This window comes from Rhyacophila brunnea, unplaced genomic scaffold (genome assembly GCF_057557595.1).
Source record: "Rhyacophila brunnea isolate RB1 unplaced genomic scaffold, BYU_Rbru_1.0 scaffold_4, whole genome shotgun sequence".
Taxonomy (NCBI): Eukaryota; Metazoa; Arthropoda; class Insecta; order Trichoptera; family Rhyacophilidae; genus Rhyacophila; species Rhyacophila brunnea.
The window spans coordinates 30,591,779-30,611,027 of record NW_028233068.1 but is presented as its reverse complement, the minus strand read 5'-3'; the positions used below and the strand labels follow the sequence as shown (position 1 = coordinate 30,611,027).

The window sequence follows — 19,249 nt, the reverse complement described above, 5'->3', positions numbered from 1 at the left end:
CAATGCTACGATCTCATTTTATTAAGAAGCATTTTACTATGAGAGGGACCCTGTAGCGTCCCGGCTCAGGTTAGTCCGTGGCAGATCTTGGGACGGAGCATATATAATTGATATAATTATACCCATTCGTAAGGCGTATATAAATCTATATAAGTTGCAGGATAGTGAATTTAATATGGGTTGTCAGAGTGATAGGTATAGTTTATCGTTTAACTTGAAACGTTTTAAACGATAAACATTAATCATTAGTTATCGAATGGTGCGTAACAAATTTTAATATTTATTTTCACAAGGCCGAGTCGAATCATAGGTACCCACCGGAACACAAATGAATGTTAATTGGTCAGATGCATCTTAAAGATTTCCGTTAATTTACGATAAATGTCTAATTGTCGTCTCAATAACAATTAACGCTTTAGATATGCCGTTGTTATATTTAACACCGGAAAATTAATCATATTTAAGTAACTACTTATTGTTATCTTAATGAAATAAACAAATTAAATATACCTATATACCTGCTCCTGCTAGGGATCGCACGAAGGGATATTCAATCGCGACAATTCGGGGATTATATAATTTCCAGATAGGTATTGGTGAAACCATCTATTTTTCATAAATACATATCAGGAAATTCTGAGATTTTGGAATTAATAAATCTATTGGGATTATGAGATTCGAGATTGCAAACTCTAATATATAAAAATACAATAACTTTGAAATAAAATTGTTTCTTGATATGTTTGTGGCTACGTAAACTTGTGGCATTTAGAAGTAACAAAATAAAAGCAATACATTCATATCTACATTAATTTAATTCCATGGTATTTAAATACGATATAATTTATTAAAGTTTTTTTAAATATACTTTTAGAAATGCCATAATAATATCAATTCATAATGTCACATTTTGAAAAAAAAAATACCGGAAAAGTAGTTTTGCGCTGAACAAAAAAAACTTGTTTCGCATTTGCTAATTAATCTAATCTTTCATAAACAATCAAATGAGTATTTTTTAGACAAATATTTTAGAGGCTAGACATTTTAATAAATGCACGTTGAAAAGTGAAAGTAAATATTGTGCAACGACCAATGTTAGGGTTTCGAGACTTTATAATATATTTTGCGTAGGGCAAAAATTCTTGAATGGAAGCATATAAATTGGGCATGCGGGTTTAAGTACAAACTTCTACGATTTTTTATCCACACCGGTTTAGCCTATAAAGAGATTGAGGAGCATAGGCGGACAAGATAGACTATACCGAATACCGATGTTGATAAAAAGTTGTACGAATAATAATAAACGAAGAATTTTAAACGAAGAGTTTCGTCTAATATATTATTATATCATGTCTTTCTATGGGTTTTTATTCTCTCATAGAGAGTGCTAGTGTACGAATACACATTGAACATCACGTTTTATAATTTTCAATTCATTATTCTTCATATTACCTTATGGAAGGAGGAGGTGGAGTTTGGGGGAGATTAAAATAATAAAAAAAAAATGGGAAACTTTTAACGTAAACTCTTATATAAATAACGTCTATTATTATTAAAGATTGTTCAATTTAATATTATTTAGTATCGTAATAATATATCAGTAAGACGTGTGAGCCAATGTATTATTGTAATATTGATTAATTGACCAAAGCAAACACAGATTTTTGCTTGAAATTAGCGTCTTTTTAACAAGACGCGTTGCCCTTTAGCGAACACAGGGTCGGTTACCATAAACGCTTGCATTCTTATAAATAACTGAGAAGGGGCCAGTAAAGTTGTCATCAACCGTACCAACGACAACAAGCATCCGACTCAAAATGTAACTTCCCCAGGTTTGCTTTTTTGGGACAAGAGAGCGTGTTGTAATCTCGAGCCCCTTACAATAAGTTAAAAATCAATGAACATGCTAAATCAATGTTATTATATAGTACCAGTTTATCAATAGAAAATAAGCTTACCTGCAGTGGCGGCGACAAATTGCGTAATCTTCTGAGATTCCCCTTTAGGTTTTTCGCTCATGGAGAGCATATGCCGTGCAGTTTCACCCATTTCACCTAATTGTCTGTCGCGCACCTGGAAGACAACGTGTCAGTGTAAGTTACTGAATAGTCAATACAATATCAGAATTAGCAATTAAATATGTCTATTCTCTAAAATATTTTCGATTATAATAATAAGTCGGTATATAATAATATGTATACTAGACTTTTTTTTCTTAGATATATTTAGTTACTACCTACCTATAGATTTATAGTATTTACACAATATAATATTGTACCTAACGTTGACACGAGATTAATGTCAGAAAAATGTTAATTAAAGAATGGTTGATGGTAACAAAAAATAGTCATGGGTGTGTAGGTTTTAATGTAATTTATTTAAAGATGTATTCATAATAATATATTATATGTACCTATTCTGTTGCGGTAACGTGTCGGCTTGTGTTGTGGGTACCGGCTTCAGACTCAGAGTCTAGCAAATGTACATGTTTTTCAATGTGTGCCAAAGCATGGATTTAATAGGTTACGCAAGTTACTAATATGCATTTCTCTCACAAATAAAAATCTGATAATACAATCTCCAGTCTGAAGCCTATCATAAAAACATCCTACCCGCTAGACTAGCTAGAGGTTGTGATCGAAATATCTCGTCTCGATAATCCTTCACTGAAAATCTCTAAAATTCAAGAATTTTTTATATAAAATAAAAAAATTGGGCTAAAAAATTGATTCAAAATGAAACCTACTAAATTCGTGAGTGAAAAAAATAGTCCAGAAAAGCTTTAAAAGTGTCAAGGTTGATTTGAAACAGAAAATGAAAAATTCGCCGGTAAAAACTGGAACAGTTAATAAATAATTCTGCACGAGAAAAACTCCTGAGCGAAATTAACAGACCGCAGATAAGAATATCTTGAGAATCATCTATATCTTGAGAAATCAACAAACCTACTTCGAATTCTCAAGAATCGAAATAAGTCGAGAAATCATAAACTCTATAAGTCGACTGATTTCCAAAAATCGACAGACAACTATAATGTAAAGGAAAGCACCAAACGTAAATCACCTATTATTACTTTTTGCCGGTTCGTATCAAATAAGTACCTAGATATTTAAAAATAAAAAAATGCAATCGACAATTAATGTCAACAAGACAAAAAAATATAAAATTCTATTAGTTTTTATCTAATTATTATTGTAATTACCTACGTATGTATTTTATAAATGTTTTAGGCAGTATCCAATTAAAAACATAATTATTTAGGTATATATTTACATAGGTAGGTACCTTATATATACATTAGAGGCCATCCATAGACTGAAACTACCAAACTTATGATTTCTATTCATGAAAATATATGTTCATTATGTTTGTAAGTGTATGGTATACAATAAACGGATTCGATCAGATGCTTATAATAATTATTATTATTATTCCATGAACAGAAATCATAAGTTTAGTATGGCACACAGTTCAAAACCACATGCAGTTTCAGTCTATTGATAGTTCAACTAATAAAATAGAATTAACTTGTAAGTACTATCAGTAAATTAATTCTAATTAATTAATTAATAACTAGTAGTTTATATATGCAACACAATAATATTATAGGTACCACTACGTCTTATTTATAATAATTATTCTAATCGACACTTTGATTCCAACTCTTTTATGATTTTATAAGAGCTATAGATAAAATAAAATAAAATGCTGCTTCATAAAAAGAAATACTAAATTCACTTGAGATCAAAAAAGTACAAAAAAAATCAAAACGCATTAATTTTTTTATGTAAATTGCAAATCGTATTTTGTGAGACATTAAAAAATTAAAAGAAATTTTTAAATAAATCGATTTATTGAATTTAGTGGCGGCAGTTAAAATAAATATATCTATCTAATAAAAATATATTATTATTATTGAGTTACCACAACAATTAAAAAATCAATCAGGCAAAATTTGTATTTATATAACATTTATTGAAACCAAGACAAAACCTTATAAATACTCCTAAAAATATTAATTAAGTATGCAAAAACACGCACTTGTTATTAAACACAAACACTGCGATGTATTTTCTGAAAATACTTTTCTTCCAAACTGTTGCGTATTCCGACAACTCCACGCTACGACATTTAAAATTATACTAGTCTGTAAGTAAGTCTGGTTATTGGCGGAGGCCGGAGTCGACAGCGCATTATGCCTAGTTCAGATCAAGATATGTAGTCCAGTGGTCGAAATGGACCAGAGTGTACCGGAGTGTAGCATCATTTCGTGAAATCCTCGAGGATAGCATTCCGTCTCGTGAAAATAATTAAAACTGCGTTCCTGGTCAGATTGAGTTGGGACCGAGAAAAAAATACGTAAACTTAATAAAGAAAACATTTTTCTATTAAAAAATCAATTTACTCATCGAGTATTCTTGCTTTTTAATAGTAAATGAATGCCATATTATATAATGTGCTAACCCAAATGGTCATATATTATGAAACATTTAAATGTAAGTTTTAAAAGATTTATACGTAGGTAGACGATAATAATTAATAATAATATTCTTTATTGAAAAAAATGCATCATTGCAGGTTTGAGGATGACACCTCGAGAATCAAATATTCATTTAATTCAATAATTTTCAAATCACGACAATCTAAAAAGTCAAGACATCACCGTTTAGGTGTGAAGCGAAAAAAAGGTTTACAAATATTAAAAAAAAAAACAACCCCTTTTTATGAATACTGTATAGCACAAAACAAATTTGTTCTTAACAGGTAGGCACAAACTAGGCTTTATAATCCCAGGATGCCTGCATGGATTTTTGGTCCTGAAATCTCGGGATTGAAAATATTCTGATTCCGAGATTAATTTTGAAAAAAAACATGCACGTGCACGTGGGATAATATAAGATTTAGGGATCAAAAAGAACATAATATTATAAAACTTATTATTATCTATAATATTATTATAAATATTATGCATACACGTTTTCCGTTGTAAAATAACAAAATACAAGTGATTATGAAGGCAAAATTTCGATAGAAGTTCGGAAAAACTAAAAAATATGGCACGTAAAGCGAAAATTTTCAATTGACTGCTATCTGTAATGAATATAATATAAAATGACCCCCGATTCGTAACACACGAAAATTTCAAATAATATAATAAGTATTATATTTTTACTTAAAAAATATAAATTTAAATGGTGTTTACCTAACCTCGGGAATCCGTGATTAAATAAATAGTAACCCCATCGGTGTTGATTTTTCCCGGAAATGCAATCCCTAGTGCGAATTGATGTAATGGTAGTGATGATAGTAGGTTTGGTGTCCTATGACCAAACAGCACGTATAATTCTCCCAATCCCCAAAATTAATACATTATAAATATATTATATTTTATTCAATTCAAATATATTGGTAGTTGATTACAAATTCCTTTTGGTTTGTACATTTGATTATTTATCCACTATCCCGTAGAAAAGTATACTTTATTGACTACACAAAAGGCGAATGATTGTTGATCATCCTCTGAAAAAACTATCGTTATAATTATTAATAAATTTAATAATCATGTGCTTTATGAGTGTTATGTAAGTTATGTTAATGTAATTTGGTAATCTAGATACCAGCATATCAACGTAGAAATAATTTTGGGTTGAATCAGCTGTTTAAACGATGTCAGCCATAATAATTATTAATAACAATATTACTTAAATGTTGCTTCACCCGTTGCAAAAACACATTATTTCTACTCAACTATGTAGATACATACATACCTACAAAATATTATGCTATCCATGTACTAACACATATTCTGCAAATATAAATATTTCTTTATGTCTGAAAAAATATACTAATTCACTGTAATATGGCCATGGCAATATTTCAAGAAAAAATATATTTCACTATCGGGTGCCGGACGAAATCCCGAAGGCCGGAATACCGAAGGCCGAAATCCCGAATGCTGAAATCCCGAATGGCCGAAATCTCGAATGGCCGAAATCCCGAAAGCCTAAATCCCGAAAGCCGAAATCCCGAAGGCCGAAATCCCGAATGCCGAAATCCCGAAGGCTGAAATCCCGAAAAATAAAAAAATACAAACAGTAATAATTCTCAACAACTACCAACTCGAAAGCAAAAAATACTACTTTTTATAAAAGAAAATGCAATAAAAGAAATATATATATTTTGAAAATAATTAATATCTTAGTTTCAATTTTCCCACAAATAATGGTTTTTTGTCTCTCCTGTAAAAAAATGCGCAATTTTTGCGAGAGATTAAAAACCATTTTTTGTAGAAAAAATGGGTTTTTGTCCCTCCTGTAAAAAATGCGCAATCTTAACACTTATTCGGGATTACGGCTTTCGGGATTTCGGCCATTCAGGATTTCAGCATTCGGGATTTCGGCCTTCGGGATTTCGACCCAAACCCTTCACTATCATGTACTGACATACTGTACACAGTAGAACTCCGTTACACGTATTGGCTTAGAAAAAAAGCTTTTACTAAGTCTACATTCTATTTAAGCTATTAATTTGATAGATGTTTCAAATTATAGTACAACCATTTACAAAACGGCAATTAAAATAATGGCATATTATTAAAAAAAAACAAACCTTTGTTTCAAAACCATTAAAATACATTGCACCTACATACCTATATGTTTTAATTTAATATTTTGTCTGCGTTTCACAATATTTAAATCTTAAATATCCTTTTCTCTTTAAAACCCACCCTTTTACATGTTTACGGTATGGGGTAGTCCAGTGACGTCCCTAGATAAAATGCCGCCCCTAGCCAGCGCCAAAATGCCGCCTCATTTTTTTAACAATATTTTTATCATCCTTTCATGAGTCCAATATCTAAGAAATGTGTTGTATGAATACATTATTAACAAAATATCAGACTAATTATTCGCAAATCTGCACGTGCTATTTTTGGTCATCAAAGTCGAAAGGCAACGGAAGTAAACTAGAGATCGCAGACCCGATAAAACCAGTGAGCTGATTTTTTCAACGGAAAGATATTTTCGTTATTACTAAATTTAGGTAGCTATTTCTATATATTCCAAATGATTCTCATCGATTTGCCGCCCTTCGAGTAACTGCTGCCCCCAAGCGACGCTCAATCTGCCTACCCCCACGGGACGTCACTGGGGTGGTCCAGTTTGGGCCCCCAGTGTAAAATTCATATTTTTCAGATCTCCCAGACTCAATGAGTAGTGTGAATAGGTAACAACAATTTACTAGAGACTAATATTATGGTAATTTATATTTTACTTTACAGGCAAATGTCGATTATAATAAATTCCATTACGTAAGTAAATTTTTGGTCGACTTATATAAATATATTTAGAAGATGCCTATGTGTAATAGCCTCTTTATAGTGCATGGATTTACTACCGACAGTGTGTACCTATTATCGCGGCCATAACACCATAGGCCATAAGGGCCATAAATGCACGTGTAAACACGTATTATCGTGCAAGTTGCAAGATTGCATGCATGGACCAAAAAAGTTCAGCAGCTTCTGAATTTCCATGCGATAGTTGGAACTTGTGCGTTATGTATGCCTATACAGTAGAACTATAGTGGTGAACCAGTTAGAAAAAAAATGAACTACACCCCGCAGAACATTTTGACGTTTACCAATTTTCACAACATATCAAATACCATTATACAATGACAAAAACGCGTCTCGCTTACGCTCGAAGGATGAGATCGACGAGACAGTCAGGACTTTTGCGTGTAAACAGTTATTATCGCGATAGTTTAATTTACATACTATTGGTGCCGGTAAATCCATGCACGTGTACAGGCACTATAACGTTGTAATGCAGCAATTGTTTTAATGTATCGTCCGGTTTGTCAGTCTATACGTAAATACCGATAGAATAATAAATTGTTAATCAAGTTATTTACAAAGTAAAAAATAATATTATTTAAGAATTCATATTTTGTAAGCAACATTCCAGAATTAATTAATTAATAAGCGAGCATTAGTACGCCTAAGTATTTATAGACATACTAAATCGGTTAATTACCATAAATGCTTAGTAATTATTATATATTTTATCACATCATTTATAAAGCATCTATGCAGAAATTGTTGCAATATATTATATTTCGAGACCTAACTATTTATTTAGATAAATTATTGACATGCAGTTCGATGCATGGAATGTCACTAATCGTTATTCGCTATTTAGGTATCGGTAAACACATGTGGTGCGTGCATAATGCCGGGTCCACACTGGCAACATGTCGCGCGACAACCTCGTTAAATTTTACGATAAGTATGATAATAATCGTAAAATTTCTTAAGCAATTATGATAATTATCGTAAAATTTAACGAGGTTGTCGCGCGACATGTTGCCAGTGTGGACCCGGCATTAGATGCGCATATTACTAGTGACACGTGGCATCTGTCATTCGCGAATCATATTACTAAAGTACTGGACCAATATTGATGAAACTTTCACAACCTACGGACTAAATGTTTGGTGTCAATTTAATAGAGTTTGAACTGGATATCTCAAGGTTCTGAAGTTACAAGATAAAACTTCTTGAAAATAATGCACTTGCAACAGTATTACGAGTAGGTAAAGTGATCAGATAGATACGGGGAGTGGTAAAATAAAGTATGGGAAGATATGTGCGTGCCTACATTCAACCATTGCCTATCTCATTGACTTAAAGAAAATCAAATCGAATCAGTCTATTTCTTCATTTGTGTATCTGCCTACCTTTTATTCCAGTATTTCACGCAGACGAATTCGCTAGTAAACAATACCTATAATAATTGCAAGATAGCAATTAAATGCATGCTACTTATTTTAAAGCTCAAGTCTAAGGAAAATATTTTTAATTTTCAACAAACAATAATAAAAAAGGCACTTAGGTAATTGATGACAATCATGAGGAAAGTGGAACGATATTATTATCAATTAACATACCATCCACAAAAAAGATATATACCTACATGCAGTGGTGCATGATTCATGGTCCCCACATCCTGAAGCCTGCTCCGGGGACAGGGTCTTTGGCGGGTCCCCCTACCTACCGCTAAGAGTAAAGGCGTTTTGACGCTCTATAATAGCTTTTTCCAAATGTGGTTCAAGGTAAAATTAAGGGTATTCAGTGTGTTTTTTATTGTATTTCTAATACAATCAATCGACCCGCCTCACCGGCCCCCCTGAGCCCAGGCCCCCAGGCTAGAGCCCTGTCAGCCCTAGTGGGGGCCATGCAGTGGGTATAAAAACGTCGTCTTCGTCATACTAAAAAGAAAGAACTCAAATTAGGCGTAGATTGACGATAGAGCGACATTACGTATTATTGTTATACACAAAAAGTGTCAGTAGGTATATAAAGTACATCTTTCAGTACTTTTTACACATAGAGAATAGGAGTCGCATTAACCGTTTGGATTTTTATGGTAATTCGCTGTCCCAGGTTCCAGCCGGTTTGTCGACCAACTGACGACTTTTTCTGTCCCTAAATCAGAGGGTTCCAGATTTCAAATGTCTCGAAAGTCAGTGGATTTTTTTTTATTTGGTGACCGACATTAATATCTATATGTTTTGCTCGTTTCAGTGTTGACAGAGGTGTTGCCCGAAGACCCGGCAACAGATTTATTCAGGTGCAATACCACCAGGCCTTTTGCCCCGTTGGCGGTTAGTTTCAAGGGGTTCCGGGCCCCGGGGTCTACGGTTTTCCCGAAGAACAAGTGCGACAGTACAAATGGTTACTGACAGAATGTAGAGTACCCGTCACATAACCTTGCAATTTGGAATATTTTTTTTTTAAATTTTGAATACTAAAACGTGAGTTAAACCAATCAGGTGCCTGGAATTTACTAAAACAATCATACGGATTGCGTATTACACACAAATATTGTCACTCTGTGCAATTACAAAGTTATGTGGAGAGTATGTACTATACGACAATAGGATGTGGAACGAATTTAAAGAGACGGAATATTATATATTTAAATGTATGCAATGTCTTCACTCTATGTTTGTTGTCGTTTCCTATTCAAATAAGATTTCAACGGTAGTCTATTATGACACCAACGACATTCTTGTATTACACCGACTTACCAGTCGCATTTAGTAGTCAAAAATAGTTGGGCAGATTATTTGCCTTCTTCACAAGAATAGATTCTGCAATTTCGTGTCATGGCAAATGTATAAAGTCGCCAAAATATGCTACAAATAATATTAACATTTCTCAAACGCCCAACCCCTTCCACATAATACATTACATATTATATATTTAACAGGCGATGATGTTGGATGCTCAGATGAGGGAATTGGAAACTGTTTTAAGTCTTATAATCTGCAAATCGAAAATTTTCTTATAGCTGAATCTGGATTTCAATAATATATTTTCACGAATCAATGCCATATATACGTAACTAATACGATGTTTTTTCATATTACTTTTCCGATTTTCAACACCACGATTTCGATACCTACTAAATAAAAATGTTTTAACATATTTTTGGCATTCCAAATATAAAGTCTTAAGTATCACTATTTATTTCAATTTCATTACCGATTATTCCTTGTAAATCGTTAATAATTTTGATTTTACAATACGTATAATTAAACAACATAATAATGAAAAATTATTTATGTGGATTTGGGTCTAAATTTTTAATAAATTAAAGCCGTATTATTATATTATACGATATCCTATTGTATTGCAAAAAATAAACACACATTTTTAACTGCTTGAAAATGCGTAGAGATAATTATACAATCATATACATATCTACCTAAATCCCATGTCATATAAGTTTTTTTCCTATAAGACGCGCAACCAGGGAACTTATCTGTTCTGTGCGCGCAACACTATTTTGTTATGTATTAAAAATACACCGAAGAACTATTCCTATTAACTACAAAGGTAGGCACATGAAAATCTATAAATTTATAAATAAATATATTAGACGTGTGGGTCTATTCTATACACAAGGCGGCTATTGGCGGCTGAGGCGGTTAATTGTTACAATAAGTTAACCGTGTAAACTAAACTGTCAAAATGTACCTATGTTTTAACAGCCCCTCTCTTGGCTGTGTTGACTTTTAGAGTGAGATAGACAATTTTGACAGTTTAGACGGCTAACTTATTGTAACAATTATAATACATACCTCGACACATAAATATATTAAACTACCGTCGATAGCCGCCTTGCGTATATAATAGACCCAGTGGACTAATAACTTACAGCCAAAGTTGTGAAGTACCTAAGTAATGTGTGGAAAAATAATTGCAAGTTATATTATAGTTATGTTGCAAGTATTGTAAGTACTACTCCATTTAGTCCGTTTGAGTAGTTATTTTGCGATCCGGGTTTCGCCTTTCGTCATCTTTAGGCACTATGATTACTTACCAATGCTAAATGCACACTGGCAACGAATATAGTATATATATAGTTAGTTGTCGTTTATATTATGATAAATTAATACACTGAAAGAAGGTAAAAACTTTATTTCCTACCAAGTAAAGAATCTGTTGTTAGCTAGGTTTTGCAAAAATATCTGAAATAGTTTGGGTTTGTCCACGTCACTTCTTATATCAATTTCCTTCGATAAAATTACGTTAACGCAATACTATGTTTTTCAAATAATTTCTTGTAAGCGGTATTCGAAAATATTGATAATTTTTCGATTAACTAAATAAGCTATATTTGTGATCACTGTACTTTATAAACAAAGATAACGAAGAGTCAAAGTTCACACTGATAAAACAGCGAAGAAAGTTAAAAATCATCACTGGAACTGTTTAATTATTCAACATCATATTATACTTTAAAAATTGTATTTATCTTAAAATTCATTAAAACAAGAATGCCTAAGGAAGAAACTGGATATTTATATTAGAGATATTGTTAATTGAAACATACAGGTACACCTACTAATTCAATAGAAAAATTCCCAGCTTTATAATATACCGGCCCAACTTTCCAAATAGTTTGTAGGTATATAATAGATGCGGCGTCCAACGGCCGTTGCCTCTGTGAAAATTGAATGCTTTCAATTCAAGGTCACGACTACGTCGAATGCCTACGGTCTACGTCACGTGAGGCATCTACGGTGGTTGAGTGATGTATGAGTATTATTTTATATAATACCTATATAAACTTTTCTGAAATATGTAGGTATATGTGTTTCGTATAAATACTACCAGCCAAAATTTATACATATTATAATTACGAAAGTTACTATCAGTTTCAGTGCATTTACTTTTTACATAATATTCCACCCACTATCACACAACAACGGACAACACCCCACAATTGTTAAATTCTACGTTGCGGACATACCCACCGCGTTCCAAATGTATTTATGAAACTTTGCCAAGAATAACTTGAGATAATAATACACAGTCCGAGTGCTATGTATTTCATTCAAATCGGCTCCTTGGTCACATTTCAGTGACGAGCTGCTGTCACATGATTGAGCCACAATGTTGAGATGCGTAGGTTCATAACAATAACACTCGATAGGTAGATTAAAATGAATGAAAACGTAATTTATCTAATTCGAGTCAGTGACTGTGTTAGAAAACTATTGAGAAAACTTGAGTCTCGTCTCTTGAGAATTTATTTTTTCTTATTTCCGGAGAAATCGATAATCAATATTTTAAATAATGAAGGACATTAAATTTTACAAAAGAATCCAAACAAAATACATAAAATGTGACTTGAAAATAAAAATAACAGGTCAATCAATGATTCTTGATCTCCCCTTATGAAAAGTGTGTTGAACGATAATATTTGTCTATCTGAAAATAATATCCAATAGTTTAATTGCTCCCGCAGTGGAGTAGTAGCAAAACGCATGTGTCTAAATTTTGCACGTCTAAATTGCAGGAAGAAATGTGTTGAAATATCTAACAACCGTTCATCTTAAAAGTACGTTCAAATAAATTACACTATTACTGGAGCATGTGCTATATTTTTTTTGAATTCTAAAAACATACTATGTACCTATTTCAAAGAATTGTTTCTGTGACCCTTTCAATACTTACTAACCCTGACCCTTCCATAACCAGTTGATTATGAAAGAGTCAACATTTAAATATTTTATATGTCTAGGAAATCAATTAGTAGAGCTAACAAAATGTAGATATATTCAATTTAGCATAAAAGACATTTGGAATAGGTATCTGACGTAAACTTTTTACAGCTAATATGAAAAAGTGTTCCACTCATACTTCTTTGCTCCATACCTATATTTTAGACATTTATTATTTAAATCTTATATAAAGCAAAAATATTTCCAAACAAAATATTCAATACCCATTCAAATCATGTTTGTTAAGAAAATTAATGTTTGTATTCTTTATTTCAATAACAGTTAGAAACAGCTGAAAAAGCGTTATCAAGATATTACCATTACTTGACCCTAAAACCCCCCGATATATCAATATAAACATATTACTAAATATAACAAATATTATGTAATAATAATGATTCTTTTATCTGTAACTTTTGTTTAATATTATTTTTTATTTATCAGCAAGTAAATAAGTAATCAGGAAGATGTGCATAAATAAAATAATATTCTACTTACCTACTAAAAAAGGTAATATGTCACAAATTAATAATAATATACTCGATATATCTAAGCAGATCATTGTTTTAATCAACATCATATCATTACGTTCCCATACTTCATACGACAATTCAAAAATACAAAATACAAGAAATTGATTTTTATTTTTTTAGGAGCTCTGTCTGTACCTTTCCTTCAACTCAATACATACACTTAATTATCATTCACGCAGTTCTTAATTAGTTACTACTAAACGTCTTGTAGTGTTAATTGTTTATTTACATCTTTTGTGATACCGCGTGCCCATAGGATTTTTTTCTATTGAATAGTGCTAATGAGACAGAATCTTCACTAAGACAATATTATATATTGTGTTAAAATTACCGGACATCATCATAATTTGTTTTAAATGCAACACAATAGCGATTAACGTACAATGATATTATATACTTATTTAATTAATGCATTCAGAAGAGTTTATTTGTATACTTAATTAAATTTTAATTATTGGCACGATCACTATAAATATCCTAAATTCCTCGCTATATTATCCACAATATCAGTTTATCTAATGCAAAGCGCACATAAACTCTTTACCGCGATAGTAGGTATATGGGTGCAACAACTGTTGTTTGCGGTAGATGTGTGCCGGCCTTGTGCCGGCTCTAACCAACGACATAATAATACGTTTTTATTTCGTTTCTTATTGATATCGTACCAGGAACAACGTGAATTCAACAATAATTCTCTTTTCTCTATCTGAAGGTGCCTATCCAAATGGCTGCCTTCTAGCTTTGGATCACATTAGTTGCAGCAAGCTCTGAAAGTGATACAATAAAAGAAAAGATATTATTTTGAAAGTGGAATGCATCTTATAATAATGTGCTGGCACTAATAATTATTTCTGTTGACAAAATGTTCTGTGGGAGTATTCCGCGTGATATCTGTCTTTGCGTGGGGTGCTCGGTGCAAATTGCGGAGCCATGCGGCACTACGAAGAATACTAGTATCCCAACATTGTAGGGATGACGAATTTATGACATGCGGTTCAAATTTAGTATTATTTTGGATTTTTTAAATGTATAATGTCAAAGCAACTGAAAATAATGGCTTGTTTTATCGGCGTTCGAATAGAACATGCGACAATTTTAATAATATTTTTAACGATATACCTAATCTGAATAAAAAAATATTATTATTGCAGAATGTAGCCATTACCAGATTCGCTTAATTCAATGTAAAAAATAGCAAACTTACTTGAGTAGGTATATAAATTATTTCAAATCATAAATAAAACACTACCTTGGTAATAGGTTTACTGAAGCATGTGAAGGTCTCTCTTATAAACCGCATCTTTATTTATTTTCGAAAAGTCTTCAATAAACAACTGAGAATAAATAAATTAATAGCCATTTACAAATCAGATAAACAACAAATTAATATCCACTAAAGTGTAAAAAAAATATTTTTGTATAATTTTGTATCTCTAAATTTAGAAAAAAGTATTTTGAATATTTTATTTTATTTATCTGACACTTGATTATTTTTTGAAGATTTTTGCATGTTGACACACTTGCATTAAAGAGGTTCGCCATCACTGCCCTGTTGTATACTCTTTACTTGATGTGTGGACTGTGGAATCATGCATTGAGACAAATTTCTAAGTCCTTATTGCGAGCGACTCTCATCTTGCAATTATGGCGGTGCGTTACCGCTTCCTCCGTGTTTTTTTTTTTAAATAATGTAATGCGTGCCGATTAGCGGATATTCAATACGCGAGACATCCACCCACAAACCGTCGGGATTTTACGATATTACAAACCGCATCACTGTATTTATGTTACTCCCATGCAGTGTTGCCATATTTTTCTATGCTGATTATAGTACAAAGGCGTAAAAATTATTGTATTTCTGAAAAATATATAGTACAGGAACATTTTTCGTCTTGAATCCTTTAAAATTATAGTATTTTGGTATATTTGGCGTAAAATTATAGTATTTTACATTTTTCGCGAAATGAAAATTATAGTATTGTACTATAATTATAGTACGGTTGGCATCACTGCTCTCATGGAGTAGGGACAGTGCCGGACCTAGGAAGTGCGAGGCCCGATTAGAGTATATGCGCGAGGCCCCTTGGGTATACTAGTTTCCCTCAAAAACGGTTGAAGGAACATTTTATATAATTCTAAGTAATTAACCGATAAATAAAATGGGTATAGGTGTAAAAATTATAGTAACTATTTTTGAAAAAAAAATAGCACTACAGAAACAGTTTTCGGTATAATGGTATATTTGGCGTAAAATTATACTAAGTAGTATTTTACTAAGGTATTGTGTATTTTATTTCGCATAATCAAAATTATAGTATTGTGCTATAATTATAATACGGTTGGCAACGTGAAGAACTTCCTCTTAATTGCAGAGTTTGCACTTTGCGAGTGTGGTGAGAATCAGACCACGAAGCTCATCATCTAATTTGCAACTTACCACTGCCTTGCGCTACAAAGAAATTTCTGGGGTTTTTTCAGGGTGGTTTCATACGCCCTGGCCGAATTCAAATTAGCAATACCCGATGCGGGTAGACGAATTGTTTTCAAGAAGGCACTTTTCTCAGCCGCTACAAATTTCCTTTGATTTCCTGAGCATCACGTAGAGTAGTTTGCGTGCCAAAATCCTTGAAGAAACGTCAATAGTAAATGCTAGGTATCCATAAAGGCATCTAGAAAAGAAAAAAAACTCGGTGCTTTGGGCCTCGCGGGGGGGACTGCCCCCATGGGCCCCTCAGATGATGGTTACTTTACCCTGACGGCTAAAATTATTAAGCATGGAACATGCTTTGCGTACCGATTTTTTGAATGCTGGTTGTCCAAATTCGAAAGAAAATTTATTTGTCGAAGAAACCGAATCCAAAGGATTCAAACAGTTTTACTTTTCTGAAAATTATGTAATTACAAAATAAAACTAAAGTAATAATAATAATAACAGACGAACAATACGTCGCACAGAATGTAGGCTACTGAACGTAAAATGAAAATAATCGGCGCGCGTAAATAATCGGGGCGGTCTGCGAGTCTATAGAGTTATTTCACGTCTATTTTTCGTAATGCTTTTGCGTCAGAGATCATTAGTAAAACATGTTCCATGTTAAAAAAAAAAACTTATATACCCCGGAGGAGTTTCAGCCACGTACCGATGCACCGAGCTGAACCGGCGGCTGTTGCGTGGATTGATCGTTTGTCGGTTCTGCTGTGACATGTTATGTTACTCGTACTTTGTTTTCTGACCTATTTTTTTGCCATTTTTTGTCTTACTATCGCCACGTGACCGAAAATTTGTAATCACAAAACCATTAAAAGCTATACTTACATTAATTAATTTGAATATAGGTAGTTACATTATTTTTTTCATTATTTTACTAGTAAAAATACCTAAATCTCTCTCATAAAGGTCTGATGTTTTTATCATATCTGGATGTGACTAATTTTATACGAAAAATATTTTATGTATTGCAAAACAATATAAAAAGTAGGAGGGGAGGTTAAGTACATACTTTCAATTTTATTGGAATTTATATGACGTCAAATATTTACGTATGTGCTTTCTTTCATTCATTCAGAAAAGCGGAAACTCGAAAAGGTGTAATAAAAAAATTGTGAATGATATGTAAATATTTATGAATATACTCGTAACATGCATCTGGTATTGAAAGTATTACAAGTTTTAAAATATTTTATTTGATCTGCTCAAAAAGAGTGTAGGTACTAGAAACACGATATGAAGATACTAATTTGTATTATGTTGGAATTTACAGGAATTCATATGACGTCCACTGCTATGAATTGAATAGTAACTTGTATTCATACTAAACGTTATCTATTTACTAGGGAATTTGTTTCCTATGGTGTTGATACACAAAACCAAGTTGTCAATTTTTTGTAAACGAAGTTTCATTTTATTAAAAAAAAAAGGAGAGAAACACCTTCGATTTTAATAGTTATTCAGAGTTCAAAGAGATTGATCCAAAATAAAAGAGAATACTTACTTCAAACGGTACACGGAAATAGATTAACGAGATTAGATGACCCGCTCAACCCAATGAGCCGATGAACTTGCCAAAGTATTAGTTCACTTCAGGTGTGTATCGCATTTGACAACTAGATCATCATACTTAGCACTATAAACGGATGTCAATAGTGTAAGGTGCTTAGTCTCAAAATAGAGGACCCTTATGATCAAAAGGGTCAGATCAGAACTAATCCGACTAAGATGAAGCTGAGAGATTGTGAGTAAAGATTACGAAGTGAACATAAGGTTAAATCCTATTCCGTCTGCATAACGCTTGCATCTTCCAGGCAAGTGAGCATCGCCACCTGTGAGTCTCTTTTTGGAGTTATGACCGCTGCCACCCGAAATTATATGCTTATTATGTATAATGTGATGATGGTTCCATCTCCATACAATGAATTTTCTTTGAATTTAGTTACGCCGGTACAAACGCATGTTTTCAAATTGAACAACACTGCTTGAGATATACTATGCATTTCCTGTTGACGTATTTTAAATTTTAATCGTAAATGCGATAATAATATCATGATTTATCGGCAAATGTGTGATGCCATTGATAAATCATTTAGGTTTTTTATATGGCGGAATTATAGATTAAACACTGTTATTACGAAAGCACGTAAGGCGACAAGTCAACGAATTCTATTATCGGTGCATCCATAATTTTCTTTTATACGTTGCATACAAAAGATGCTAGGGTTCTCATAAATGTGAGGAAAATGACAACAAATAAATGAAGGCATATTATTCATAATCGACGGCCGTCGTTGTCTAATACTCAAGGTGGTAACTTCTCATAACGGGGGTTCCGGGTTCGATTCCATGTTACATGTGAAGTCACCCAAAATTGTGTTTATGCTGATTGATTATATTTTCTGACCCATTTTAGTTCACTTAAATCGCGAAAATATATCTGGAGTTAAGATATCGTGGTCCATAGGTTTTGCAAAATAACAATATCAAACATTCATATCGATCATTTATCATTTCTTAGGCTTTAAACAGTTTAAACAAAGTTTTATTTCAACACAAAATAAATTAATATTTAAAGCAATCACACAATCCATACTTCCGTATTACAATAATTAAAAACAATCAACCGGATGCTAATTCAAGGTTAATTTTTAGTCCATAATGCATGATAGATAAATAACACAAAATTCTGATTAAGATCCATTTATTAACATGATGTAGATACCAAATTTTGCCCATTATTATATAAATTATATTGTTGGTGCAAAGACGCCCACAATAGTGACCCAATTAGTTTCCTTGCGTTAGTGCCGGCTTTCTGCAAAAATCTGCCACTTACCACCTTTTTTGTAAATAATATGTACCTAGTAACAAAATTAATAAGTTATCAAGCTTTTCACGCAATCAGTAGGTATACGATGAAGTATTTGAAAATGATAGTTTAGGTTAGACATTTGCGAGATGGTTATAATTATTATTGATCAACTTTGTAAATAGAAAAATACTTAAGTATACAAAATACTTGTGTGTAATCGGACCAATGACATTATTAATGGACGACGCACTCAGTACAGTTTCTAGCAAGTAAATTCAAACGTAACATTCGCACGTGCATAGGTAGACGTCACGCAATATCCATTATGCGATATCA

The 19,249-nt window shown here is 32.5% G+C and overlaps 1 protein-coding gene across 1 annotated transcript in view; it reads right to left on the bottom strand.

Annotated features, from left to right (window-relative positions):
* LOC147067239 (facilitated trehalose transporter Tret1-like) overlaps positions 1-4,144 on the bottom strand; it is a 58,553-nt gene extending 54,409 nt beyond the window's left edge. The window contains exons 1-2 of the mRNA XM_085953793.1: positions 4,042-4,144; positions 1,959-2,073 (exon numbers count right to left, since the gene is read on the bottom strand). Coding sequence (XP_085809919.1) covers positions 1,959-2,049 — 91 coding nt within the window. The 5' untranslated portion in view covers positions 2,050-2,073; positions 4,042-4,144. The remainder of the gene's footprint in view (positions 1-1,958; positions 2,074-4,041) is intronic.
* Between the last annotated feature and the right edge of the window lie 15,105 nt (positions 4,145-19,249).